Source organism: Poecilia latipinna, unplaced genomic scaffold (assembly GCF_001443285.1).
Source record: "Poecilia latipinna isolate Pla-1442-1.1 unplaced genomic scaffold, P_latipinna-1.0 Scaffold167, whole genome shotgun sequence".
NCBI classification, from domain to species: Eukaryota; Metazoa; Chordata; class Actinopteri; order Cyprinodontiformes; family Poeciliidae; genus Poecilia; species Poecilia latipinna.
The window spans coordinates 114,694-142,060 of NW_015112783.1; the positions used below are offsets into that span (position 1 = coordinate 114,694).

General features: G+C 39.4%; 1 protein-coding gene across 3 annotated transcripts in view; it reads left to right on the forward strand.

The window, feature by feature from the left end:
* The window catches only part of hdac4 (histone deacetylase 4), a 137,806-nt gene that overhangs the window by 44,787 nt on the left and 65,652 nt on the right, over positions 1-27,367 (forward strand). For 2 of the 3 annotated variants that reach the window (XM_015029909.1, XM_015029911.1), the window contains exons 3-6: positions 22,607-22,807; positions 23,658-23,803; positions 24,250-24,400; positions 26,444-26,564. In XM_015029909.1, coding sequence (XP_014885395.1) covers positions 22,607-22,807; positions 23,658-23,803; positions 24,250-24,400; positions 26,444-26,564 — 619 coding nt within the window. Of the gene's footprint in view, positions 1-14,264; positions 14,504-22,606; positions 22,808-23,657; positions 23,804-24,249; positions 24,401-26,443; positions 26,565-27,367 lie in introns of those variants that run through there. The other variant, XM_015029910.1, reaches the window with a different exon arrangement.

The window sequence follows — 27,367 nt, forward strand, 5'->3', positions numbered from 1 at the left end:
CACTTTGTTCTATAAAATTAGGCTTTTATGAAAACCAAAGATAATCCTTGTTAGGAGAGACATTTATGTGTTTATTTTTAATAATTAGTTTTTATTCTCCAAATACTCTCAAACTGGACAGGTGCTATGCAGCTATCACTTTAACAAGTAGCAAAATTTATTGATATAGCTGAATTGTTTACTTATTTAATACTTCTTGCTTATTAAATGTCAGTGTCATCTTTAGAAAAGTTTTTAGAATGGACACAAAAAAAAATTGTTGAAATATAGTTTTGCGGCTAAGACAGAACAAGTCCTTATCATTAGAAACCTTCCTTTGGAGAGACTTTGAGACAGAAATAGATTTAAATATGTTGGCATTTAGAGAAGATCTAACTGACTCCCTACTGAGAGACAGAAAATGTTAATGCTGATGTGTAGGCGAATGAGCATATTGAGGGAAAATAAAGTATATCTGAAACTTTATTTTTGAAGTAAAGTCGTCTTATGCTGTTTGCCTTTTTAGAAAAATCTGTAACCCATTGTGTAGTCTATGTTCTCCACTGGAAGCACTGTAATCTTCAGATGGGATGTGCTGGATGAGAACTAGATAAATGTGCCCTGAGTACAAAAGATCTTTGGGATTTTTTATTACCATTTCATCAAAGTTCAGAACGTTTGACATAACTATTTCAGCAAAAACTAAAAATATGAAAAAAAGAGAAAAAAAACTACAAAATATCTGAGGTATTCTTGGGCAGGAAAAGGAAATTTGGCACAAGAAGTAAAGCAAATTTGTGTCTGGTGTGTTTTTTCCGTGTATAACAATTTATTTTGGCAATAGATCTTCCAGCATTGGAAAGCCTGTGTATCTGCTTTTAAATATTGCAGCATTAGTAATAAAAATCAATTGGAGGGTTGAGCAGCAGAGATTAGTATGTGGGTTGCTCCCATGAAAAGTGGTTGAGGCTTCTTAAGTGCGTTTGTAACCGAGTTTTGTTGGCGAGTCAGACAAGCTGCCTTTTTTAGCCAAATCAAGAATTATTTCCTGTCTCTTCAAAATGAGCGTCTGAAAACTAAATACACTTTGACTAGAGATGCCATCATGAGAAATCCTCACACCTCAACTTAACAGCATTATGAAGTTAAACTCCCTAAATTCTGGTGCTTTGGGTTTATTCCACACAGAGATCTGAGAGTTTATCCAGCTGCAGAGCTGAGCATGGGCATTTATCGTATTATTTATCATTTATCATGATAAAGTTCCTATCATGACGATAAGTTTGGTTTATCAATGTCATGACAAATTCTAGTTAATGATGTCGGGATTGTTAGTTTTACTATTTTATCCAATATTTGTTCAATGAAAACATTTGTAAATATCAATACATTTGAAAAAATGACTTAATGCAGTTATGATTTTCAGTTTAAGGATATGAATTGCACTTTGTCACTGGTTGTCCTAAAGTTACAAATGGGAATGTTTTCCAACAGCAGTATTTGTGTTTCTGGGTTTCACAGTCGCAGCCATACAGTTACTTTAAAAATGAATTGAATAGTTATTATTGTCACTTTTATTGTTATCACAATTTTACCACAAAATATTGTCATACAATAAAATTCATTATTATTATGTCTCTTCCTCTTTCTTAAATAATACAGTCGTATTAGAATATTAAATAAATATCACATAGCTAATTATAAAAACTATGGAAAAAGGTTCATCTATCTGCAGCTGCTGTTTTGAGAAACATTAGCAAAAAAGTAAGATACAAATTATAGTTTATTAAATACTTAAGTGTATTGTGTGATATATTTCTGATGTATTGTGCTACCCATGCACCTACACAATGAACTTACATGTAAAGAAACCCAGTTATATTATCTATTGTGGACTTTAGTTAATTACTGTTAAATCTTGTCACTTATTCAGGAAAAAAAAAATCCTTCTTTCTCAGCTCTAAGAATAACTAAATGTTTAAATACCTGCCAAAAAAAGGACAGCAGGGTTTTTTTATTGGACTAAACGCTCTGAAATGCTCTGCTAACACATTCATATTATGTGTTAGAATGAATTAACTGGGTGCCAACAGCAGCACTGACACTCCCTCTGTGTGTTTAGTCATGCAAAGTCCATTTTGACTCAGACCTTAATGAGACATGAGCGGCTGCAGTTGGCAGAGCTGACCTTAAAGCTACCAGTCAAGGAGTGCTAGCTTTTTTTTTTTTTTTTTTTTTTTTGTTTTTTTTTTGTTCAAGAAGTTCGGCAGACAACTTGACTGAGCTTGAATCAAAGGGAATGATTCATGGTGCTGAAATTTAAAAATGAAGGATAAAAGCGTTGAGGCTGATGAGGAAGACTGATGCAAACAGATTTGAGTGCATATTAATTAGGATGACTAAATTGCGCTCAGGAGGAAGTACCGTAAGAGGAGGAACCTTTCAGGAGCTGAATGTAGGAATTGTGCATCTGCTGCCATCTGAATACATGTGACATTAGGAGATGGGGTGAGAATTATGTACTAAACAAACATGCACAAATAGGAGCGCGTTTGCGTAGCAAGGCGGTCTGTGTGTCTCTCCATCCATCCATCCTTCCATCCATCCATCCCGGCGCACAGGCTAAACTGAGCTTTTTTGCCTCCACGAGCCAAAACAGCTTTCTCCCACTCTGCACAAATTAGCAGCAGCCCACGCTCCACTCGCACATAACTGTCAGAGCACAGACGCTGCAGGAAGCGAGGAGGAGGGAGGGGAAGGTGAGAGAAGCAGTGATGGGAGGAGGAGGAGGAGGAAGAGTGGAGAATGGTAAAAACAGCGGAGGAGAGTGGGAGAAGGAGCAGAAGTGACAGTTACTGAAGACCACAAGTGGATTTTGTTGCTTGCAGAAGGGCTTCGTTATGGATCCTTGACAGTTGTTGTTTTTTTTGTGTTTTGTGAGGCTTGAGCGCAGAGGCATATTCTGTCTGCAAAGTGTTGATATGAAAGGACGGAGAGAGAGTGATTTAAGGTGGAAGCACACCACTTGGCCAGCTCCTAAGCTTTATCTTATAGTTCTACTTGTCAATAATCTATGAGCACTTAAAAACCTACGAGTGGGTTAGACGGAGAGAGCAGGAGTGGGTGTAAATGTGATGAATGGAGATGGGTGGGGGGTGGGTGGAGATGCTAAAAGGAACAGAACTGCAATTTTAGGAGGAGAGGGTCTGAAAAAGCAGGAAAAACGGAGGAATGGCACATTATGCAAATATCATCAGCCTCATTACCATTTCAAAACTCTGGAAAAGGAAATCACAAAAGTGGGGAGAAACATTTCTTTTGACAAAACCAAACTCTTTCACATGCGGCGCCTCCATTTCTGAACACGCTCTGATCGCTTCTGAGTCACATTAGACAGGATTTAGACGCGAAACTTGATTGTTGAATCCTTTCGGAATTCATTCCCCATATTGAAACATCAAATGTGACACATGGAGAGCAGAGCGAGGAAGTGCAGAGGAAGAAGGGACAGCAGGAGTACTGAAATGACAGAGACGGACAGCGAGGTGTGTTCCAGAGGACAAATGTTCTGGAGGTCACTGCGACCAGACTCTTGTCTTCCGGCCAGACCCCTCCGCCTCCCCCTCTTCATGCTGAAACATGTTGGGCTCCTCATGTAGCCGAATGCTGGACCTTAGTCCAGATTTAGTTAACCCTACATTCTCCTTTTAAGCCTTTTTATCCAAAATTAGAAATACATTAAAATATGCAAATAAATATTAATTCAATTCCTATTTTAAATAAGAAAAAAACCAAACATTTTATTACCAAAAATGCAGTTGCGTAGCATTCCTTTGGTAATATGTAGCAAAGGATGCATCTGTAGTTAAAAAACCCACCTACATGTGAAAAGTTCAGCCCATTCTGATCGACGTAACGTCATTACAGAAAAAGATGCTAAACAGTGTTTTTGTACAGCGTTTGAATCAAACGAAGTTAAAATTAGGCCAGTTAAGAAATGTTTATCTATCATGAATAGAAAATGGACATATTTTTATACAGTTTTGGTTTAATCACTTCTTTAAGAGTGTTGTGGCCTTTAGAGTCTGTATACTCCAGTTAACAATGAATTGATTACCAAATTAATTGACAATTATTTAAATAATCGATTCACCAGGATTAAGTTGATTAATCGTTTCAACCCTACTGTGTTGTCTTGTGCTCTAGAAATGTAACGTCCTCTCTTCTTTCGTCTGCTATTTTCTTGCTTTGCCGTTTTACTCCAGTTCATACTCAGACGATCACAGATCGAGGAGAGCATTCCAGAAGAAATGTGTTTTCAGAGTGAGGTATGCTGCCTCTGAAGCATTAAGCATTAATCATTCATGTTAGAGATATATTATTTACCAATATGACCACATTGCTAATTGTCTATATTGAATTTTGAGCTCTGGATTACAGCAGTGACAGCAATGACAATCCTGAACTCAAACTCACTCCTTTTCCCTAATGGAAGACCACCTGTTTTGTACACATGCTCATCAGGGAGCCTTTATGGCTTCCAGATGGGCTACATGAACCCAGGACCAGCCCCCCACCCACTGTTACTCCCTGACCTGGCATGGGCACCTCCACTTACTGCCAGTTTGGTATCGACAAGAGTTGTTGAGCAGCTGCCACGTTTCTGTTCAGCCACATTTACACATACGGTCTTGCTGGGGGGAAAAAAAAAAACAAGGTACTCTCTTTCTGAAACGGCGAGGTTCAAGACGGAATGAAGAAATCAGATGCTGCTATTTAAATGTAATTCATCAATTACTTCTATAAAAGCTGGAGCTTCATACATTGCCTGGTCTGGAGTATGGGTGTATGAAAGAAAGAGAACAGAAATCACCTCAGAGAAGCAGTTTTTGCTGATCAATGTGGGATGGGTTTTCATACCTTTTCCAAGTAACTTGGGGCTCATTCACACCAGCTCTGTTTGGTCTCCTTTAATCGAACCAGAGTTTGATTGTCTAGAAAAACTGGTTGGTTTGGGGAGTTGTGAATGCATAATCAAACTCTGATGCCGACCAAAGTAACAAACTTCAATCTGCCCACCAAACTAGGTCTCGGTTCAGGTGAAGTGAGCTCTGGTGCATTAAGAATGCATATGTGAACGCCAAGCAGACGAAAGACTGCTCGAAAAGCAGGAAGCAAATTTCATTTCATGGCAATACAAATAAAGGAACTAGTATAGGTTGGTTGGAGTAGTGCCCTTTGTCTGACTAGCTAAAGAGAATGAGGATGCAATTGATCTAATATTCATTATTCATTAGTAAAATTGTGTTAAACTCTATAAGAGTAATTCTATTAGACTTAATTTCGATGTCAGAAAGTCCTTGACTTGCACCTTATGAAACCATAGCTCTGCTGCAGGTTTCACCACAAACTCTGCTACAAGTTTGTGGTGAAAGTAAATTAGATTCTAGCAGATAACAAACGGAGCACTTTCTAATTACATTTCAGGACATAACCGTAGACTGCGGCGGTCATGTTGAGTCGTTTAAAAAGGGACACCACTCTCACATTTAGGTCTTAGAAAGTGAGGCAGTCTCTCTGGAGTCAGACGCTTTTTGTGTTCCAGTAGAGCAGACAGTGTTTTAACCTACTTTGTCTGCCTGGGGTCCATTATCCCGATGGATACAGCAGGTTCTGAGACCAAGTTTGTCTGGATCTGGTGGATGGGGGAAGATTTTACCATGTTACCGGGTTATAAATATTGCATGGGGCCTGGTGTGTTTTGCTGTTTTGGCTGCCAGGATCAGCTTTCACAAACGTACTGGGAGTCAGCAGAGAGGGCTATTGTTAGTCTGTGTGCTTCATCAGAGAGTCTCTTATCGGGGTTTTTGTTAGACAAACAGGTTTAACAAAGAAAGAAGTTCACAGTTTCTCACACAAAGCGCTTGATAGAGTTTTTTTTTACTGGTTTTAAAAGCATTTTAACTGGATATGATTTAAATGTTGATCTCATTTCAAAACTTTAATTCTAAGTATTAATATAAAATTTTACCAAATTATGCTACTTAACATAAATATAAAACACAACATAGTTTAGAATAGTGTAAATAGAAATTCACTGTGAACTTTTAAAGTCTGTATTTTACCGTTTTATGTCTTATTATGGGCATTATTTAAAAGCAGTTTTATACCATTTTTGAAAATAAGAGGTATTTTTACATGACTATTATTTCCATGTTTACTGTATAAAACCTGCACCAGCTTCAACCCCCAGTCTGTCAATATAAAGTGCCTAAAGTGAGGCTGCCTCTGTGACTGCATGACATAAAGTTAAGAATAATCATTCTTTTTGTCTTAAAATACAAAAAGAATGCAGAAATAGTTTTAGCACTATTTCTGTAGTGTTAAAAAAGAAACAAGTAAATGGAGTCTGTAACTCTGTTGAATCTTGGATTTTCTAAACATGCTTCCAGTCCTGGTTTGTCACTGGTCTCCGATTCTCTTTAATACCTTTCAATTTCAGTAAACTTGGACACTTAGGGTTGGACAATGATACTGCTGGAACACTATTTACTCTGGAGAAAGAAGGCTCTGGGTTCGAATCCTGTGACTGTTAATTGGTCTCTATTATTTACTCTTTGCTGACGTTGACCTGTGTGTCTTTGTGTGGCCCTGTAGCAGACTGGTGATCTGTTCAGGGTGTACCCCGCCTCTCGCCTAATGGCCCCTGGAGAGACGCACCGGCTCCCACACCTCTGCACAGACGATGGATGAATGGTCAATTAGCATGCTAAATTCAATTTCCCACCAAAAGATTCAAACAAATTGTACTTTAGAAACATTCCAGTTCCTTTTTTAAATGGTTGTGGTATTAATCCGATCAGAGCATGAAATACCACTCATGCTTTGCCTTCCTCTTAAGCTCAATTGCTTATGCAGAGGTGAACTTTGTAAAGGCTTTTAAAAGCCTTACCATGACCAAATGTGTCCACAAGAATCTTGTATCTATTATAGATGACTCCTTATAAGTTCAGACCCATTGCTGTTTGCTCGAAAAGGCCCTGACACCATCTGAACCAGAGACTAGCCTTCCCTAATCCGGGAAGGGGGAGTTCACTACACACACACCGATAGCCTAATGGTTATAACATAGCTTTCAGTGTGTTTCGCCACAGTCTCTTTTAAAGAAAGAAATAGACAGCGGTTTCCCAACTTATATTGCCTCTAAGAGTTTTCTAAGTCAAGTGCATAAGTTCAGACGGAACGAAGGAGGGAGTTGGATGTTTATGCATCCATCTTGTCATGGTTTGTGTCTTATCAGAGTGGCTTATTACTTCAAAGGAGACCTAGACAAGTATAAACATTCCTCGCAGGATAAACTGTTGCATGAATGATGTTCAGATTTTGTCTCGGATGCTCTTATTCACAATCGGAACGTGATCTTTTCTTAGTGTTCGTCTGCCTCACACAGATGCTGTGAAAAAGTATTTAGCTGTCCAGATCAATCTGGCCCTATGTAAAAATATAATTTCTCCCTAGAAATGAGCAAGTTTGCCACTGTTGGAAGCAACAGATGCGATTAAGAATGTGTGGTAACTAGTAACTTTACATCCTTGCACCACTCCAAAACTTCAGTTCAGGTCATTATTTCAGAGATTGATTTGTTGATGTGGATCACTGTCCTGCTGCATTTTAGATGCTCTTAATTTTTACTTTTTGATGTAAGGAAGGTTCCATGTTTGGGATTTCTTGAATCTACTCGTCTAGGAGAAATTAGACTTGGGTTAAATTGAACAGATGTGTCTAAAAATATGTATTAGGGGCATTTATTCATAATTTAATAAAGGGGATAGGTAGATTTTCACCAAGGTTGAGGTTGGCTTGGATAATTTAAAGCTGGGAGATCCACGGTGCATCCCTCCTCCCTCTGCAGTTCTGCTCAGTTTAAGTGGTTATAGACGATAGACCGATCTGAAAAATTAATCTGTGAAAAAAGCAAAGCGCAGAAATCTGTAAGTGGGGAAATGCTTTTCCACAGCCCAGTCTGACTGGTTTCCTATGGAACTGGAGGGTTATGGGCTGATGAGTTGATCTGATTCTGTGACCTCTTAGATTTGAAGAGCGCAGGCAGCACTGTGGTGTGCTGACATCTCTTATAAGTTCAGTTTCGCATCACTCACAGTTAATGGCTCTGCGTCTGCTGCAAGCTGCGCTGCAGTCGGGAAAGGCATTACCATTGAGATGGAAGGAGAGGATGTAAAATATGAATGAAAGGAAGTCCCCGCTGCAGGCAACGACTCAAGTATTCTCATCTTGTCATGTTGTCTGGGTGTTTGGAAAGCCTTGATATTTCAAGGTGCTCTTCAGGACTCTGAGCGTTGTTGGTTTTATTGAATATCAAGAACAAAGCTTGGATGCTGCAGTGAGGCGGGAGCAGCTTCAAGCACAAATTCTGTTTGATTTGATTTAATTTTTAAAAATGTTTGGTACCTTTTAAATTGCATCTGAATAGCACAGGTCAAATTCTTACACCACAGTACCTTACCTGGTAAAGGATTTGTAAAGTAGATGCTGTCAGTATGAAGTGGTCTGGTTTTATAAATCTGAAGTATTAAAATATTTAAGTAATTCAAAGCTACCTTTTAGTTCTTTTTAGTCAGACTTATGAGTAAACTGTGGTTCTTTCTGGTCAAGCAAATGATAACAGAAAATTTATCTTTTTAAAAATTAGCCATGAAATAATGCATTTGTTAAAATTAAAGAATAGTGTCTTTGCTTTAACCCTCCTGCGATCTTAGGAGACAGTGTCATTTAGAGCCCACCAGCTTTTTACCCTGTGCTCTGTTCACTTTTACAAGGGGTTTTTTTGTGTGTCGTTTTGGGAACTGATCGTCTGATGGGACAACCCCCACCGCTTCCCCCCAGTTTTGGCAGTGTGTTTATTTTTAGAAAAGATTATTTTTGAGTTGAAGAATCATATTTAGCTTCTGCACTCTGACAAAACCAAAATACCAAAGTGTGTGTGTGTGTGTGTGTGTGTGTGTGTGTGTGTGTGTGTGTTTGGTTTTGTGTGGGAAAGGGGGAGTAGTGAGTGTCTGTATTATAAATAACCCAAATCAATAATAAACGACACTGATATTTAGAGTTGGATCTGGGGTCCTCTGAGGAGATGGATGAAAAAAGCAGCCCTCCCCCCCGTTTCCTTCCCCCTCCTCTCCAGGCGCAGTGAGGCAGAAGACAAGAGCATAGGAAGCTGAAAACATTAGAGGTGCCGTCTTCTCCCCCCACAAGCCTCGACAGACTTGTGGTTATGAAGTGCACGCTCGCCTCGTGTGTGTGTGCGTGCGGGAATGTATGTATATTACGAGTTGGACGCTGTGCATTACTTATTCATCAGCAATGTCTGCCTGCTTGCCACAATGTGTATTTCAGCATGCCTTGCAATCATTATGCCACATGTATTATTTAAGGCACACGTGTGCGCGCTGACTCCAGTGCAGATTGCTACACGAACTATTTATCCCGCATAAATAGTCCCTCAGAAAGCTGAGAATTACTGCAAAAAGCGTCTTTCACACACCTATTACCTTTTCTGTAAAGTCTTTGTGGCCAAAACATCAACATTCATTCAACTTTTTTCTTCTGCTTCCATCTTCAAAAGCTGGAAGACTTTTCTTCGCAGACTGCTTAGTGTGTCTGTTTGTTTGTTTTTTTTTGTTTTTCTTTTTCTGGTGTAGTTGACATGCTTGTGCCTGTAAGATCTAGAAGTTACCAAGATGTGGAAAGCAGCGATAGAGCAGAGTGAGCTTTCATAATGTTTTCTGTTCTGCTTTGGTTTAGGAGTCAAACAAAGCAATGCAGCTCCAAATGTGTTGAACTTCTCCAAACAGAATAAAAGTATCAACGTTTTACAAGCTGCTTGGAGGAATTTGCATTTAGTTGAGGATTATTCAGTTTGGATTCGATCAACCTAAGTGGATGGATGCATTACTTAATGACAATTCTGTTGCTTCACGATTTAAGAAAAATACAGATAATAAAACCCAGTTTGTTGATGTTTTTGATTTCAGTTTTTGATTCATTTGTTTACTTTCTCATACTCAAGTGTTTGGGGAAAAATAAATTATGTCCAGTAAAGAAAGGAATTTGAAACTTTTAGGAAGTCTGAAATTCTGCATGTAGATTTACATCTCACTACAAATTCTTATGTATCAAATGTGTGCTCTGTGTCATGACTTCTGTTGACGTTAGAAGGCTGACCTTTTCTGTATTCATGTTTGCCCCCAGCCTTATAAATGCAGTAGCAACTGCAATTAAACTTTTGGTGGCAGGACCAATCGGCTTTTATTAGGCCACATAGATTTTTGAGCCTGAATGGGTGTTTTCACACTGGATGGCCCGGTAGACTCGCTTCGATTGGGGACCAAAATTGTAACATTTGACTCACTCTTCTGCTTATTGTTGAATCAGGAACACTGACCTTCTCTGAAATGAGGCCCTCAGTGCTTAGATGTCATTCTGGGGTCTTTTAGGGCCTCATGGATGAGCCGTTGATGTTTTTCAGAGGGTGGCACCTCCTGGAAATGTTTACCACTGCTCTGCTTTTGCTCATCCTGTTTAATTATATTATTTTAAAATTAAGACATGATGTGTGTATGTTTTTTTTTTGACTACTTTTTCTGACTAGCAGCACTTTTCTTTTTTTTTTTTTGTTACATAGGATCAAGTTAGTTTGAATAACTTTTTTTCTCCCTTATAAAAGGGTTTCGTTAGCGAAGTAAAAACACACCAGTACACGGTGTGCTTAACATACCTGAACAGTTATTGGTCAGTTAAGTAAATGCTACTCCAATGAGAAGTCCTGAACAGGTTCTGACCTTTTTTCAGAGGAAGTGATATTTCTTTGCGTGACAGGTTCCTGCCTTACTTCCATGGGTCTTTGACTTGCACACCACCCTGTGTGCATGCATTGATTTTTGTTATTTTTTTTTGTGCAAAGTTCACTTGGTTTGCTTCTGCTCTGCTTCACTACCCTCCCTGGGGGTGATTCTCCCTGATCTAAAAATGAAAGATGTGTTTGCCTTTGTGTGTTTGTGTGTGCCATTGTGGTTTGGGATCACCAGCATTAGCTGTTGCCGGTGTCATGGCTGCATGGAGCTCAGCTAAGCCTTTGACGTCAATGCCGTACAACAAGCTGATAACACAGACCTTTATCGCAGCCAGGTGTGTGGGTGTGTTGTCAGATCAAACAAAACTAGGCTTCCTGGATTCTGCACCATACTTCAGAAATAGCTACCGCAAACATACACATTATCAGACCACCCAACATGCATATACCCACTAAAATGCACCCCCACACACAAAAAAAATTGTGTGCGACCTCACTACTTGCTGCGTTATCATCATATCTATAGGTTGCTTTTCAGAACATTAGTTGAATTCGAGCAGTTGCTTGTTGAAAACTCCTGAATCATTGGTTCCACCTCATTGAAGTTGCAGTCAAATCTTTCTGCAGCATCATAATATGGCCAAAATTATCCGTCTTCCATTTGTTCTTTCCACTTGTTGATTTCTTTCACTGCTCATTTCAACCTTGGCTGCAGCATTAAAGCCCCATTACTGCTTGAGATTTATGTTAATATATTAAACAATCACCATAAACACTTGTGCTAAAAGTGTTTTTCCTAGCCACTGTCACATTCAGATAGTGTTGTTTTCATCCTTTGAGAAAAAGTAAATGAAGTAACATAGAAGACATGTCAGTTTTTGAAAAGGGGAAAAAAAAGAATCTGTTGTTTTTGGGGTTTTTTGGCATGCTTTTATTTGCTGTAGATTAGACAGGAAATGGGCAGAGAGAGAAGGGTGATGACATGCAGCAAAGGTCTCGGGGTCGGGAATTGAACTCCGTACGGCTGGCGGCGCTGAGGACTCAGAGTCTCCATATATGTGCAGGTTGTTCTCCCTCTGCACCACACAGCATCCTATTTGTTGCTTTTTAATAACAGATGTCATTTGTAATTTAAGCTTAAACTATTTCCTCCAGATTTTATGATTTGCTTATTAACACTTTATTTGAAAGGGGGTGAATAAGACTGTCATGACACTGTCATAAACATGACATAACACCTGTCAGAAATCATTACTGATATAAATTTGTTATAAAAGTATTACTGATTACACTTTAAAAATTAGGTAACTATGTTATTAAATGTAAAGTTTAAACAGTAATGATTTCTTGGTTAATGTCAAGTTTATGACAACAGTCATAAATATTCATGAAGGCTTATTCATGTTCATGACAGGTGTTATGTCATGTTTATGACAGTGTCATGTTAGTCTTGTTCACCCCCCTTCAAATAAAGTGTTACCATTTACTTTAATATATTTTATTATTACAAATTCAGTTTTTATCCGATTTCAATCCTTTGGACTGATTACATTATTGATACTTCCCCCCTATTTTTTATATTTCAATTATTTTTATAATTTCTCTAATAAAAAAAAATCTTGACCTGCGTCACTGGAATAGGTCCCATTTAATAGTTGCTGATTGACTTTTTGCCCGTTTTTTCTGGAATTGTAATGATTTATATTTGTTGCAAGCTTCAGGTCTTTAAGGTTGGAAGGTCTCTCTGCCATCACCCTAATTTTTAGCTCCCTCTGAAGATGCTTTACCAGATTAATGACTCAAAAATTATAACATTACTTCCAGTTATGCCTGCATGATATAAATACATTTTTTGATGGCAATACCGATATATGTTGCAAAATTTAGAATTGTGATCAATGTCGTTTTGTCCGGAGTGAGCATCGGCTGCCATGAGACTTATTTATCAGTCACAGTAAATTACAATTGATTTTGTTTTATATTTATTTTTAGATTATTTATGAACATGTTTTTCATGCATGGCAGACTCTGCAGCCTAACTGGGTCCTCATGATTCTGATTATCTTCTTTAGTACTTTGGAGCTGAAAAGCTCTTGAATTCAGTAGTTTTATTTTGTTTGTGTTGTTTTACATTCACATCTTATAAAGTGGAGGAGAAAAGCTGCCTTCACACCTCTTTTCTTCACCGTGAGAATGAAAATAACCATAATCAGCTGCCACTCCTTTTTATTGGAAAACATTTGCGCAAACTTTCTGTGTTGCCCAATTTTCCGCTGCGCAGCTCTCTGTCCGCGCTGCCCGCAGGAACATGTGCATTTCACATGTGTCCTCTCACTTTCGCATGACAGAAAGCCATCAGAAAGCAACCACTTGTCAGAATGATGAACGGTCAAGTTCTGTGAATTTTGCCACAGTTATTTCACTCACTGAGTAAACAGCCATTCACGCTGCAGCCAGGCTATTTTTCCTAATCACTTTTTTTTCCCCAGTTCAGATGGAAATGAAGAAACATTAAAATATCAATCATGAAAAAATTTACTTAATTTGAAAAAAAGCACAGTTATAAAAAAAAAGTACATGAGAATAATCAATAAAAATAAAAATATTCAATCAAAATTTTGTTCAAATTTAAATATAATAGAGTGGAACCTCTCCATATAATAATTATCTATTTTCTAAATACAAACTGGATTAATTCCTCTGTTGAGTTAGAAATGACTGATTTTGGCTGATTTACATTGAACTATTATTAATTGTCGTACATTTATATTTGTATGTATATAATATCTCCCGTGTTTTAAGACGCTCACATATTTCAGTCCTGTTCCTGTTGTGATTCATCCTCTGAGTTTTCTTTCTGTTCCTGTTTTCTAAGAATTGCTTCATTGAATTATTCAGAGTAACACTTCCCTCAGTTTGTATTAGAAGAAAGTTGCATAAAGTCTCACCCCCTATTTATCTGTAAAAGAATTAGCTGGAGCTCTGTTAGTGATGATTTTTATCTTCAGTGGCTGCAAAATGTTTCGCTTTCAAGCTGCATCTATTGTCGAGTCAAGTTCACAGCAGCTATCTGTGCGAAGAGTTCCTGTTGTGTAGGAGGTTTTTAAAACAGACAAAAGCCAGGAAGGTGTGCGTGTATGTGTGTGTGTGCAACAAGTAGAAGATTAAATGTGAGCAAGTGCAACTGCTCAGTCAAAACATGAAGAGGCCCTGTACAAAAGCTCTGGTTTTGTTTGGCCAAAAGCGGGCGCTGCCTTTTTTTTTTTTTTTTTTTTTTTGTCAGCCGGTGAATTAGGAGGTAGGGAGTTAGTGACGCTCGTAAAATCCTTAACATGCCTGAGACTGCCCTGTGATGTCACTGAGAGAGGGAGGGAGAGTGGGAGGAGACCAGACCAACGGAGAGAGAGCGAGAGAGAGCGAGGCGGCTGGAGAGCGGAGGAAAACGGGCTCAGTGAGAGGAGGCAGAGAGACGAGACGGACTCTGTCAGAAATTTCTTCCTGCTTCGCGTCTGAAGTGGAGGGGGACGCTGCTTTCTGTATTTCTTTCAGCTGATTTAAAAAACAAACTAAAACACTTTTTAAAAAGCTCCTGCTCAGATCTTCAAACACACTCTCACACCAACGTGCAACAAGCGGACAGCACGGCACAACTGATGGGTGAGAGCTTTTTCCTGCAGTTTGACTTCTCTACAAGGAGTTCCTGTATTAAATGCTTTGCAAATGTCTTTTTTTTCCCCTCAGCAGCCTTTCATAGTTTATACTCTTATGCTGAAATGCGTTTATGTCTATAATGCAGGTGTGACTGTGTGTGTGTGTGTCCTGTTGAGAAGAGAGTTTGTGGGTGTGCGGCTTTGAGTGGTGACGGTGTTTATTGAATGGTACTGATGTATGGACGCTCAGCAGCCTTCAGCTGAATGGAGCAGATGGCTGCGCCTGTCCCTCCGTACAGTCTGCTGTGAACACATGAGGCTGTTTGTGTTTGTTCCTCAGTGTGCTAAGATGCATATGAACGGTTCAAAAAGTTCATCCTGTCTACTGCCTGCTTTAGATTGGAGAAAAGTCCACAGAAATAGAGATTATTTTGCACATTTTTCTTGAGTGTTCTCATTTTTTTTGTGTGTGTTTGGTTTTGTTTTGGCTGTTAAAATAATGATTGTGAATGTTTACCCAGCTGCAAATATAACAGTCTTAAACACCTTTCTGACTGATCCACTTGAGTCAGACCTTGGGAGTGCAGGCTCGCTTTCGTCATAAAAAAGTGAAAACAGATGAGGAGAAAATAAAGAGGCGGCAGCGCACCAGAACACTCACCGTCACTAAGTACCGTCCCAGGCATTTAGGTGCCTTCAGGAGCTTATGCAGCACATGCAGGCTGATTGTGGAGTTGAACCAGCACCCCACCATCATTGGTCAGCCGTCTTCCTCAGGCCCCTCCCTTACTTCGCTGTCCAACCAACCGCTGGGTACAACCCCACCAGTCACCATGGCGTTTGCCTCCATCCTCCCTTCAGTACCTGGGGTTTGTTTTTTTTGAGTAGGGGGTAAGATGATGGGGGGTCGTTATGTCAGCATTTTGTTTCTTTTTAATTCTCAACTTGCAAGGTTTTTTTGCACACATAGCTGTGATTAAGTGTGCAGACTCAGTTTTCGAGGCGCGGTGTGTAAACATGCAGGGATTTTTCTGTGAATGCAGGGAGACCCAGAGGGGCGAGGATCTCCCCCCTGGGAATCCTGCGCTATAAATAACCCTGCCTGTGTGATCCATAGTCTTCTGCGGAGGGGAACGTGGGATGGGCTGAGTCAGAGCTGGACTGATGGATGAACAGACTAATGAGAAGGGCCTTGACATTTCTCTTGATTGTTGTAGTTTTACTCTCTCTGACTTTGGCTTCCTTTTGAAGCAGCTTCTTGTCTCTCACATCCTCCTTCATTTCTTTACTTATCCTCCGGAGTTTGAATACTCTTAGCTGCTCACACACATGCTGAAGCTGCTGTTTACGTTCTTCGAGGTGCATATAAAAACATTTGTACATCATCAAAGATATTTAAGTCAAGAAAGTGAAACTCGTACACAGTTTCATGATGGTCACACAGATCATCTGTTTATTCAAGTTAGTTTGGATGATTACAGCCGATGAAAGTCCACAATTCAGCTGGTGTTGCATGTAACACATTTATTACAAAAATGTTATACTATAGTTTTTCAAGTTGCTTCATGCAACTATATTTGTGGAAAGTTAAATGGATAGAAAAAGTGTTCTATTGGGGACCAAAATTGCAAAATTAGTTATATTTTCAGCTGGTGCGGTTCGTTTCCTCACCAGCTGAATGATCCAAACTAATTGAAAACACTGTTCTTCCTCCTCCTGTCCTTTGGTGGCGCTGCACTCAGAACGGCTGAAGGAAGCCACACAAAAACCTCAAAAGAAGACATGAGCATAACTTCCTTCTTCACAAAATGTAAACGAAAATGGAGTAGAATCACAATTTTAGTGGTTGTAGAATTTCTCTTTGATAAAAGAGCATGAGGCATTTCCTTCTTGTTTTGGTTGTATTTACCCAGAATGCCCTGGGCTGTTTTCCACTTCCTGCTTTTGAAGCTGTCTCTAGTCCAACATATGCATTCAAACTGTGCCAGAGTTCACTTCGACCAAACCGAGATGTAGGTTTGCGTGGACCAGAGTTCATTGTTTTGATCGGTATCAGGGTTCGATTACACATTCACACCTCTACAAGCAAACTGGACTTTATAGGCAAATGAATTAGTTTGATTAAAATGGACCAAACAATGCAAATCCACCCTTAGTCTTAACAGAATTTTAAAGCAAAACCTATTAAATAATTTGCTGGAGATTCTCTTTTATAACCCAACATAGACCCTACAGTGTGGTGAAGCTGAAGCAGCCTCAGAGAACCGCAAGATGATCACTTTAGAGCCCATCTGCATTGGTGCAGCAATTCATGTTAAAGGGGCCTGAACTGAATAGCATTTATATGCCATACGGTACGTCGATGTACATTTCAGCAGGCTGACATCTCTCTATCAAAAGCACCTATTTCCAGGTTTTATGTAGAGTTGCACATGTCAAGTTGCAATCATTGTTGAAATATCAATATGTGCAATAGGGCAATTGCAAAGGACTTCTTTCTGTAGAGTAAATAAAATGTGGATTATTTTTCCCTCACTGTTTTTCTTAAAAAAAAAAAAAAAATTGCACCGTGAGTTGACCCGACTTCAAGGTCAAAATCAATAGAAGCTGTAAAAAAAAAAAAAGAAAAAAAGCTTGTTAATGTCACTGGGGAAACCCAAAAAGGGACTTGTTAAATAAAAAAATCTTATTTTCCAAAAATTAAATCCTCAAAAACAGAATTTTTTTATGAGCCAGCCCTAAATAATTGTAATTGATGTAATTGTTGCAATTACATATTTTGTTGCATTTGTCATTACCTGTCAGGCACAAATCTTTAAATCATCAATCACTCTGTCATGAACCTAAGTTTCACTTTTTAAGTTCAAAATATTTTTACTGAAGTTTGCATGTAGCTATTACTCATCATCAGACAGGAAATGACTTTTCCACAGTACTCTAATATATCGACTTGCACCTCTAATTTGCACATCTGAGTGAAACATCAGACCTGAGATCACCAGGTGTTAATCTGCAGTTCTGAGCTTTTCCTGCAGCAGGAGCGTTTAAGCTGTGCACCGTCACTGTGAGTCATCTTGTGCGACCTCCTGTCCTCGTGTTGGCACAGCAACATTAACCTCATGTCACTTTCGCTGAGGGTTTGTAAACTGGGCTAATTCGCTCCCAGGTGCTGGTCACCCTGCATGTCTGCCGCCTTCGCTGTGTTTACTGAAAACGGCTCCTTCAGGTTGTGTTCTGAGAGCTGCTGCCTCTTTTAACATTAGGCACAAATGATACAGATGCTTCCTGTGTGTTGTTGAAACACAGCTTGTCCAGATTTGTAAAACAAACAGTTCAACAGTTGTGCAACTATATGGAAACACAATTAAATCAGAGTTTGTAGCTGATATTGAACTGCAGGTTTGGCACTCTGCATATCGTAAGTTTCTTCTTTTTTTAGAGAGAGAGAGTTCTTGGATTACGTCTCTGTAGACAGCATTATCTCTTGGTCTTCATTTCTGAGCTGTTGTGGTTGGCCTCTGAGTTGCTGGAGCTGTGATTACTCCATCTTACCTTTTTTCTCCCTCTCTGATGCTTCCTGTGTTGCTTTCTTCGCTTTGGTTTAGCCTTGTAGATACTCACTGACCACAGCTTTGTTAGTCACTAGTGATGTTTAAAAGAAGCTATTCTGAATCCTTGATTTGAAAAGCAATCTTAATTTAGAGACAATATTTAATAGAAACAAACTGAGAAGAAAATATGGGTTAATAATTGTCTTCATTGTTATTGCAGTTTTCTTCAGCCATAACATAATTAGTTTTCTGAACTAAAAAATGCTAAAAAAAATCTTGTCTATTTTTTTCCACCTGTTTATAAAATGCATCAAATTGTCAAATCTATGTGTTTGAACTCATAGATTAGCAAACAGCATTTTCTTTGACATTTTGTATTTATAAAGCTGCATTAAAGCTATGCTCATATGGTTTCCAATACAATCTTGTGTAATCCCTTCATTTTGAACTGAATTCAAACATACTGCCTCTATCTAGGAACCTCTACATATTTTCTTAATTTCTTACGGTTTGTGACATTTATTTGACAACTTAGAAAAAAACTTGCAAAGAATGGTTAATAGTTACGGAAACATATGTAAATAATGTGTTTGGTGAGTCATTTATTAGAAATTGCAGCCTATGCAACAGTGCAAATTTTTCAGAACTGTAAATGCTGCAGTGCAGATTACTGTGCAAAGTAAATATTGTAATTTACTAAAGTACAGGAAACATCCAAAAAGGATGTATGTCATTTACAGGCAGCTGGTAAACAGTTGCATGTAAATTCCAGTCAGCCATAAGGAAATATTTTTGTTGTCTCTCTTGACAGGAAGTTAAGTTTTGCATTTTTCATAAGCTCTAGCCCTAGTTGTCGATACGGTATAACTCCGTCACTGAACTTTCAAGATACAATTCATGTTTTCATTAGAGCATGGCAGTGAGACTGAGTGGGTGAATGGAAGATTACAATAGGTGTTTTCCATGCAGAATGCATCTGCATTTAGTCACTCCAGCATACTGGAGATCCTTTAAAAATAGCCTTAAAAATACCCCAAATCATATCTTTTCATCATTTTTCTTTATTGTATTCTTTGACTCCACTGTGAGTGTGAGCCTTGTGTTGACTCTGAGTTTCTGAAGTTAGATTCTCTGAAGTTATTACTGGTAATGGTGTCCTTTATCTGTGGTGAAAACCTGTCATCATTATTATCAATCTGCCTCATCACCTGGATCCACACATCAGCAGATCATGAGATCTGTGAGAACTGGACAACACAGGAATGACGCACCTTTAATGGTTCTGCACAGCTGATGCAACGTCTGAATGTTGCTCCATACATGCGAAAGAAATTGCACAACAGAAATTTGTAGCTGATTTTGCTGATTGAAACACCGAGCATGCAACACAAATCTTCCGCAACCGAACAAAACAGCACCAAACGTAGCAACTACCTGTTGTTAAGGTGTGGACTTTAACAACATTTTTTATTTTCCACCGATGTAAACAGTTTCGGTTTGAGTTGATTTAAATTGCCAATGTCAGAAAAGAAGGAGCTGTATATTTGACTTTTAGCCATTCACAACTCCAATAACTTATTTGAATTCCATCAATGGTTAAAATGCAGGTTTCGCAAAGAAACTAGTACAAATAATTACACAAAGTAACCTAATTTTCCAGAAATCAGGATGAATCCATCATTCTGATGTGATGGATGGTATAATAGATATGCACCTCCAACAAGGGTGTGTAAATATCCCACAAAGTTAAAACACTATGCTGATCAAATTTTTGTCTTTTGTGAAATGGTGTCCAGTTGCAGTCAACATGTCACTTTGTGTAGTGAATGAAGTAAGTCTTGGGAAATTTCAGGCCCAGACATTAAGTTGTGTCTCTTTTTTGTAGTAAAGCGGGAAGTCGTTTCTGCAGTTGCCCTGTTGCATTGGCAGTCAGCTGATAAAGACTTCTCATCGAGCTGGCCTTGGCTCAGACTTTGTTGCTATATTTATCGAGCTTTCCGACTCGTCTAGCAACAGGTTTTTTTTTTGTTTTTTTGTTTTGCTTTTGTCTAAAAGCACGTTTATCCACTTTTTCTATGGCTACCATCAGTCAGATGTGAAAACATGATGCTGTTCTGAGCAATTCGCCCCACCCCAAGCACTCACAGGTGTAACAGTCTTTCCACTGGAGTCCCTTCCAGCTGTAGTGAGAGCAGCAGATGTTCATCGCTTTAGCAACTGTACTGCAAATGAACTCTATATCTGCAAAGCTGTCACTGATTGGATTGTTGTTATGGTGGACAATATGTACCATAACAATGACCATCATGCACAGATTGGCACTCAGCCTATGGGCAAACAAGGTTTTATTTGTTTGTTATTGATGTTTAATATCCATTAGCTGTCTAAGTGAACACTTGACTGGCATATGTAGATGGACAGTATGAAGTGGTTATAAAGGAATGACTGAAAAGTTCATGTCTTTGTCAGTCGAGCTTTTTTTTTTGGAAGGCTGTGAAGTCTACAGAAGTGTCCTCCAAACTTTCCTAACTAAAAAAAACCAACCCCTCTAATGTCCAGCTCTGAGACGGGTCCGAACAAGCACAGCGATACGCATCAGCAAAGCACCAGCATGTCTGTCCTGGCCACACCCTTTCTTCTCTCCCTGCCGTCCCGTTGGGTGGTGTCAAGTTTCCCTTCACTACTAAAAACCTGCCCGGTACCAAAGATGTCATTGGCTACCTCAGCAAGTTGGCTGCCCCTCAGTTTGCCACCTCATTGGTCACTGGGGACAGCAGGACGTGCATGATAGGCTCAGGATGCTTTGCATTGGCTTCGGCGTATCGATCCCTGGCAGAGGGCTTGGCACGGTGGAAGGTGGTTCTCCATGGAGCAGACATTGATCAGGAAACACTGACAGCAAGACAAGACTTTGAGTTTGTGAAATTAAAGATTACTCTCAACTTGCACTCCTAACTTCAGCTTTGGCTATCATGTTTGTGTAAAACTCCTCTACATATGCACTTTTACTGATAAAACTAATTTCTAACTGTAGTAAAGGAAGTTGCTAGTGCATGCGGTAAGACAGCGTACAGAGGGTTTAAACCTGGCATAGAATTTGTGTTTTTCATGCTTCAAACATGAAACAGCAGCACTTTAAGCTGCTGTTTTACTTGTTGGAGTGAAATAATCTGATTGCATCAGTCCTCTAGCTGTTTGCTCCTTCTATCCCTGTTGTATGGATTATGCCTATGAAGCAGATTAAATGTTGCAGATTGAAAGACCAAGAGGGGACAGAACATAAACTGTAACTATTCTAAATCTGTATTCTGCGTCTGGCTTTGTGATTTCTTTTTGTACCTTTTACTTTTTGATCCTTAACACACAAAAAAGATTCTTATATAATGCAGCTGACTTATTCTGAAACATGTCTCAGTTTATTGTCTTCCAGCCGTTGGTGTCACTGTCTTTCTTTCTGTCATTTCTGGAGCCATATTATGTATGACAAAACACAAATATTTGGAGGAAAATTATATCCCCAGGTTTGCCCCCCGCATTCAGTGTTTGTCTTTTTCAGAAAAGGTTTCATCTGGGAATGTTTCTAAAACACAGCTTAAGGTTGTCATTGCCATAGCTCTCCCCAATTTAGTAAATTAGTAGTTGTGTGTTGGCTTGCCCTCGTGTTCCCTGTCCTTATTGGTTTTTAAAATATTTTCGTATTTTCCCAATGTTTCTTATACATCCATTGAGTTTTGAAAACTATACATTACTTCAGTTTTTTTGTATCTTCAAGTAATTCTAATCAATGTTTACTTCCTGTTATTTTTAATTGACATAAACATTGTCAAAGATAACATATTGTAGGAGATTCTCTTGGTTTGATCTATTGCTTTGTCTTTTACTGTTTGTTTGTTTTTTGTTTCTTCAAATGTATTTCAAATTTTTCTTCACATCTGATCACATTATGAATGTGATTTGACTTCTGACTTATTTATATTTTGCCTCATAGATCCTTTACTCTAAGGATAGAATCATATCAGTTGTGCTGAGATACATTAATTATTATATTTTAAGCTTCAAGAGTTAATTTTACCAGCCTCAACATATGTTCTTTTTGCTTTGAATGCTGCAACCCTTAAAAGGCATCATATTTTATGTGAAATAAGAGCATCTAACTTGGATCCATGTAAATCCTCTGAGCTGTCAAGCAGCCTAAAGAGGAATCACTTTGCATTTACAATCATGTCACACGTTATAAGTGTCAAATTACGAAGACTGAGCCTGCATGAATGTCATCAAATTTCTACTGCAACACTAAAGCTGCGGAATATTTTTGTTCCTTATGATTTCTGTCAAAATCACGCACATATTTTATGTTTTGGTGTTAAGCTAATGCTCTTATCTTCAGTGTACAAATATGACACAGATATAAATCCCAAGTGGGCCAACGCTCCAATCGACCACTCCACTGCAAAGTCTAACACTAAGTGCTGCTGCCAAAGCTGCTTTTTCAGTTTGTTTGTCGGATTTGGTTCAGATGTCAGGTGTTTAATCTGCCAATGTTTCTGTTGTTTGTTTAGTGGATGTGAGCACAGCGGCGCTCCCCTCGCAGGTTCCCTCTGCCGCCTCTGCCATCCTTCCCATGGACCTCCGCGTTGTGGACCACCCTCACCACCACCACCAGCAGCCTCCCTTCGGCCTGGTGTCCCAGCCCCATCCCACGCCAGCCCCCTCCACAGCCTGTCCTGCATCGTCCGAGCTGGGCAACGGGCCGGTCGCTGGTAAGTCCTGGAGGTCTCCTGGCTGATTTCACCTAATGCAACCTTACCTTCGCTCTCAGAGTGATGCGCTATTCAGTGCTTGTACTTCAAGCTCCCACTGGCTTAGGTTATAAGAAAAACAAGTTTAGTTACTATAACTACACTGATAAACTCATCCAAGCACTGAATAGATGCTCAGAACAAATAAATGCTAGGTGTGCCATAGCTTTCTCTAACTGAACAGAAACAAAACTGAAGTTATTATCTTTGGACAAAGAAACAATTTCGAGTCAACGCACAGCTTCAGTTATTACAGCTAGAAAGTAGTGACAGGGCCTGAAACCTTGGGGTAGCCTTCAAAGATGCATAAAGACAATTACAAAGTCAGCCTTCTATCACTAGAAGAACATTTCTAATGTTCCAGCAAGATCCAGAGGAACTCATCCATGCATTTATCTTTATTTGCATTGATTACTGCAACCTTGTCTTCACAGATCTGCCTAATAATCCTCCAGCTGCAGCTTCTTCTCTATCTTCCTAAAACTAGAAAGATGGAGCACATCAGCCCGGTTCTAAAGTCCCTACACTGGCTCCCTGTAACTCAGAGGATAGACTATAAAATACTTTTGTTAGTTTTTAAATCACTGAACAGCTTAGCACCACAATACATTAAAGCTCTGCTGTTGTTGTATCAACCTTTCAGACCTCTCAGGTCTTCTGGTGCTGGTTCTCCTCTGCATCCCCAGAACCAGAACAAAAGATGGAGAAGCGGCATTCAGCTTTTTATGATGTTTTTTTCTTATGTTTTATACACCCTGAACTGCCTTGTTGCTGAAAGGTGCCATACAAATAACCTCGATGTGACCCGCAGGCCGTCAGGATCAGCACCTGCAGCAGGAACTGGTGGCTCTGAAGCACAAGCAGGAGCTCCAGAGGCAGCTACTGATCGCTGAGTTTCATAGGCAACACGAGCAACTGTCGCGACAACATGAAGTCCAACTCCAGGAACATATTAAGGTAAGAGGATGTGTGTGAGCCGCCGGCAGAGAGTGAGGTGGGATCTGTTCCTCCATTGTAGTCAGCACCTTGTGAAGGGCAAAATAAAACAAATGTATGTGTACGATTTAGAGGGTACACTGGAGTAATTTGATCTGTTGGCAGCAGAAGAACGCTGGCCCCATAAACTCGCTCTGTGCAAATGTTATAAAAGAAAAACTCCCATTGGGTTTACTGCGACCAGACAGCCGTGGAGCCAGAAGATCTGATCGGTTTAGGCTGGAAATAACTACAATGTGTCTTTTGAGTCCCTTGAATTTACTGCTTTCATTACTGCACCCACACTTTGCTTCATCCCAGTTGTTTCAGCTGAAATCTGTACCAGTTATTTGCTTTGAGCATCCCATAACTCCTTTATCTTGTTTTTTTTCCTCCTCCTGTAACCCATTTGCGCCTCTCCCCTCCAGCATCAACAGGACCTGTTGGCCCTCAAGCATCAACAAGAGCTGCTGGAGCATCACAGGAAGATGGAGCAGCAGCGTCATGAGCAACAGCTGGAGAAGCAGCAGCGGGAACAGAAACTCCAGCAGCTGAAAAACAAGGAAAGGGGACAAGAAAGTAAGTGAAGAATTCGATCAAAACATCATTTTTAAACGTAGAAGCATAGGATTTAATGTCCTCTGCCCTCCTGTTAACATCTGTGCTGAAATACTGTGGCCAATGATCACAACAGGTGTCAGACAGCTCGGCTCCTCCAGCCCCTCTGTCCCAACACCTGCAGCCATGGCACAGCAGTCAGAACAGTCTGACCTCACACATTCACCACAGGGAGGATCAGGATCCTCTAACCAAGGCAAGGTTAGAGGAGCACTGAGGCAAACATGTTCTTGGTTTACATGTTTAAAATCAGGATAAGAGTTAAAATTCAGTTCAGATTCAATTTTATGTTACATCTGCCAAACAGTCAGGATGTTAACGATTAACCAATTAATGCTTAATATATATATATATATAAAATACATGAAGACTTAGTCATCTGACTGAAATCATTTATACTTTCAGTGGAAACAGTTGTAGGCGCATGCTTTCCAGTCGGCGCAGGAGTAACTTAAAGAGATAGCGTTTTTATTTTTTCAGTGGGCTTATGAAGAGAAATTGTGAGTAGTCAGTATCATACTTCTGCTCCAGATGGCAGTCAGAGAGATCAATAAAAGAATCGTCCTTCACAAGTCAAGCTCAGAACTCAAGTTAGATTCAAGAACTCAAGAACGTTTCATGTGAAAATTAGCTCTTTCTTATATAAATATACAACTTTTCTTGTAAGTTTTCACTTTTTGTAGGAGTCACAGTTTGCCACAATTTTTCTTAGATTGGGTCACTTGAGTGGCTCAGACTTTTTCATTGCTATCACTCTTTCATCTCCCTTAGTTGCTGCAGATTCCTGGAAGGAATTGTTTGAATGATGGAAATTTACTTTTTTTTATAGACATGCGACTAGTTTGAATCTGGGGAAAATTCTCCCTCATGATCCAAACTTTGACTTCTGCTAAGATACTGACTGCTCCTACCTTCACCACACAACCCCTCTTTAAAAAAAAAAGAAGATAAACGGTGACCTTAACAAACTTTTTCCGTCTTACTTTGTGAAAGAAAGTGGGACCAAAAAAGAATTTCAAAAATGTGATGAAATCCACAACAAAGTCTATGTGCTACTTTTCTTTCCCGTGTCAAATTGTGTGAAATCCATTGCTTAATAAGTCTCAGAATTCCTCAGCCGACTTTGTCAATCTATAAAATGAAAGTAATAGTTTTTGTATGAGTCATGCTGATCTGACTGCAGAGTTCCCTCACTGTACTTGGACTTACAGGTTAAATGTGATCTGGAATAGACATGTAATGGTGCTGTTGCTTTTATTTCCAGTCGGAAAGACGTGTCATTCAATATTTTGATTACACTGTAGTTAATAGATTTTGCCAGTAAAGTCTCGATTCTGCTCTAGGCAGAGAGAACGTGCTGTTTGACGTCTATGGAAAGAGCTTTGGGTTGTAAACAGGAGAAGCTTTGTTAAGTACTGCACTGAATTGCATGGAAGGCAGCCTCATAAAAGCCAATTTGCTTCAGTGGGGAGGCGTTCGTATTGGGATGTCAGCACTTACAGCTGCAGCGTGATTTAGAGAACATATATTAGCCCTTGTCACTTTCACATGCTGAATTTACCACTTCCTCTCTCAAGCCTGACACATCACCTCTCGTCACTCCCACTGTCATTTTCCCATAAAAGCAGCCCTTTTTCCAGCTTTTCCTGCTCTCGCTGAGATTTCCTCTGCCTGTTTCTCAGCTTTTCCTCCCCGTCTCTCACTTCCTGGATAATTTGTTTGTAAAGCTGTGAAATAAGAGTGGAAACTGAGGAGAGCACAAGATGGAAACGCAGCCCCTGATTTGTGTGTAGTATGAATGGGAGCTGCTAAAACCTTCATGTTTGTGTCAAACACTGAGGCGGAGGTAAGATTCAGGGGCAGTAAATCCTCCTGCTGCCGACATTGATTCATTTTTGCTGAAATCCTGGTGGTTTTGGACTCATATTTTGGGTACTTAACCCAGACGGTCACTTACTCCGTCAGGGCTCATGTGCTTTTCTTTCGGTGATTATCTCTGTCCAGGTGCTGTGGCCAGCACGGAGGTAAAGATGAGGCTTCAGGAGTTTGTCCTGAACAAGAAGAAAGCTCTGGCTCAGCGAAACCTAAACCACTGTCTGCCCAGTGACCCTCGCTACTGGTATGGGTAAGTGTGACTGGTCGCCTCATTACAAGGGATTTTTTCAGATTTGTTTTGATCACTTGTTTTGTCTGAACAATGTATGGCAAAGCAAAAATAGCTTAATAGCACAAACATTTAGAACCAAAATGATCCATAACTTTTATTTGAAATAATAAAGCATCAATTATTAAATCTAGATTACTTCAGATATAGTAGCAGCTACAGTATTTATACTTTATGCAGAAGTGACTAAACTAGAAACATATAATAAACATTTTTGCAGTTCTGCTCTTAATAAAGTTTCTCAATCATAACAAGCTGATATCAGCAGGTTAGTTAGTCAGGCCATCTGCTCCAGTTAGCAGTCAGCAACTTAACAAACAGACTCCTCATTATTTGTGACTTTGTTTCCCTAATATGAGTGATTGGTGACAATATCTTCAGTTTTTACTCTATTACTGGTTTTTCGAGACCAAAAAGGTTTGTAACCTTCTCCAACAAGCCAAACTATGTTGCAGCAACAGGTTGGGATGGGGGCAGATTGAAATTTCTGTGGTTCTGGAATTGTAAATTTGATTTGCCGTACCTGCTGTAGACAGAAAGGCTTTTCAAATAAAGTCAACTTTTAACTGAATCTTTTTAAACTTGTTATATAATGGTGGTGTAAGTCTTTACGGTTTTGTATGAGGTGGTTACTTAGATTGTTGCTGTTTTTACATGAATGTTTGCATCCAAACAGCAGAAGGAACAGATTGTCATTGTGCAGACTAGCCAACGTGATAGCAGTTGTTGCCAGATTTTTGATGATGCAAAAAGGACATTTGTTT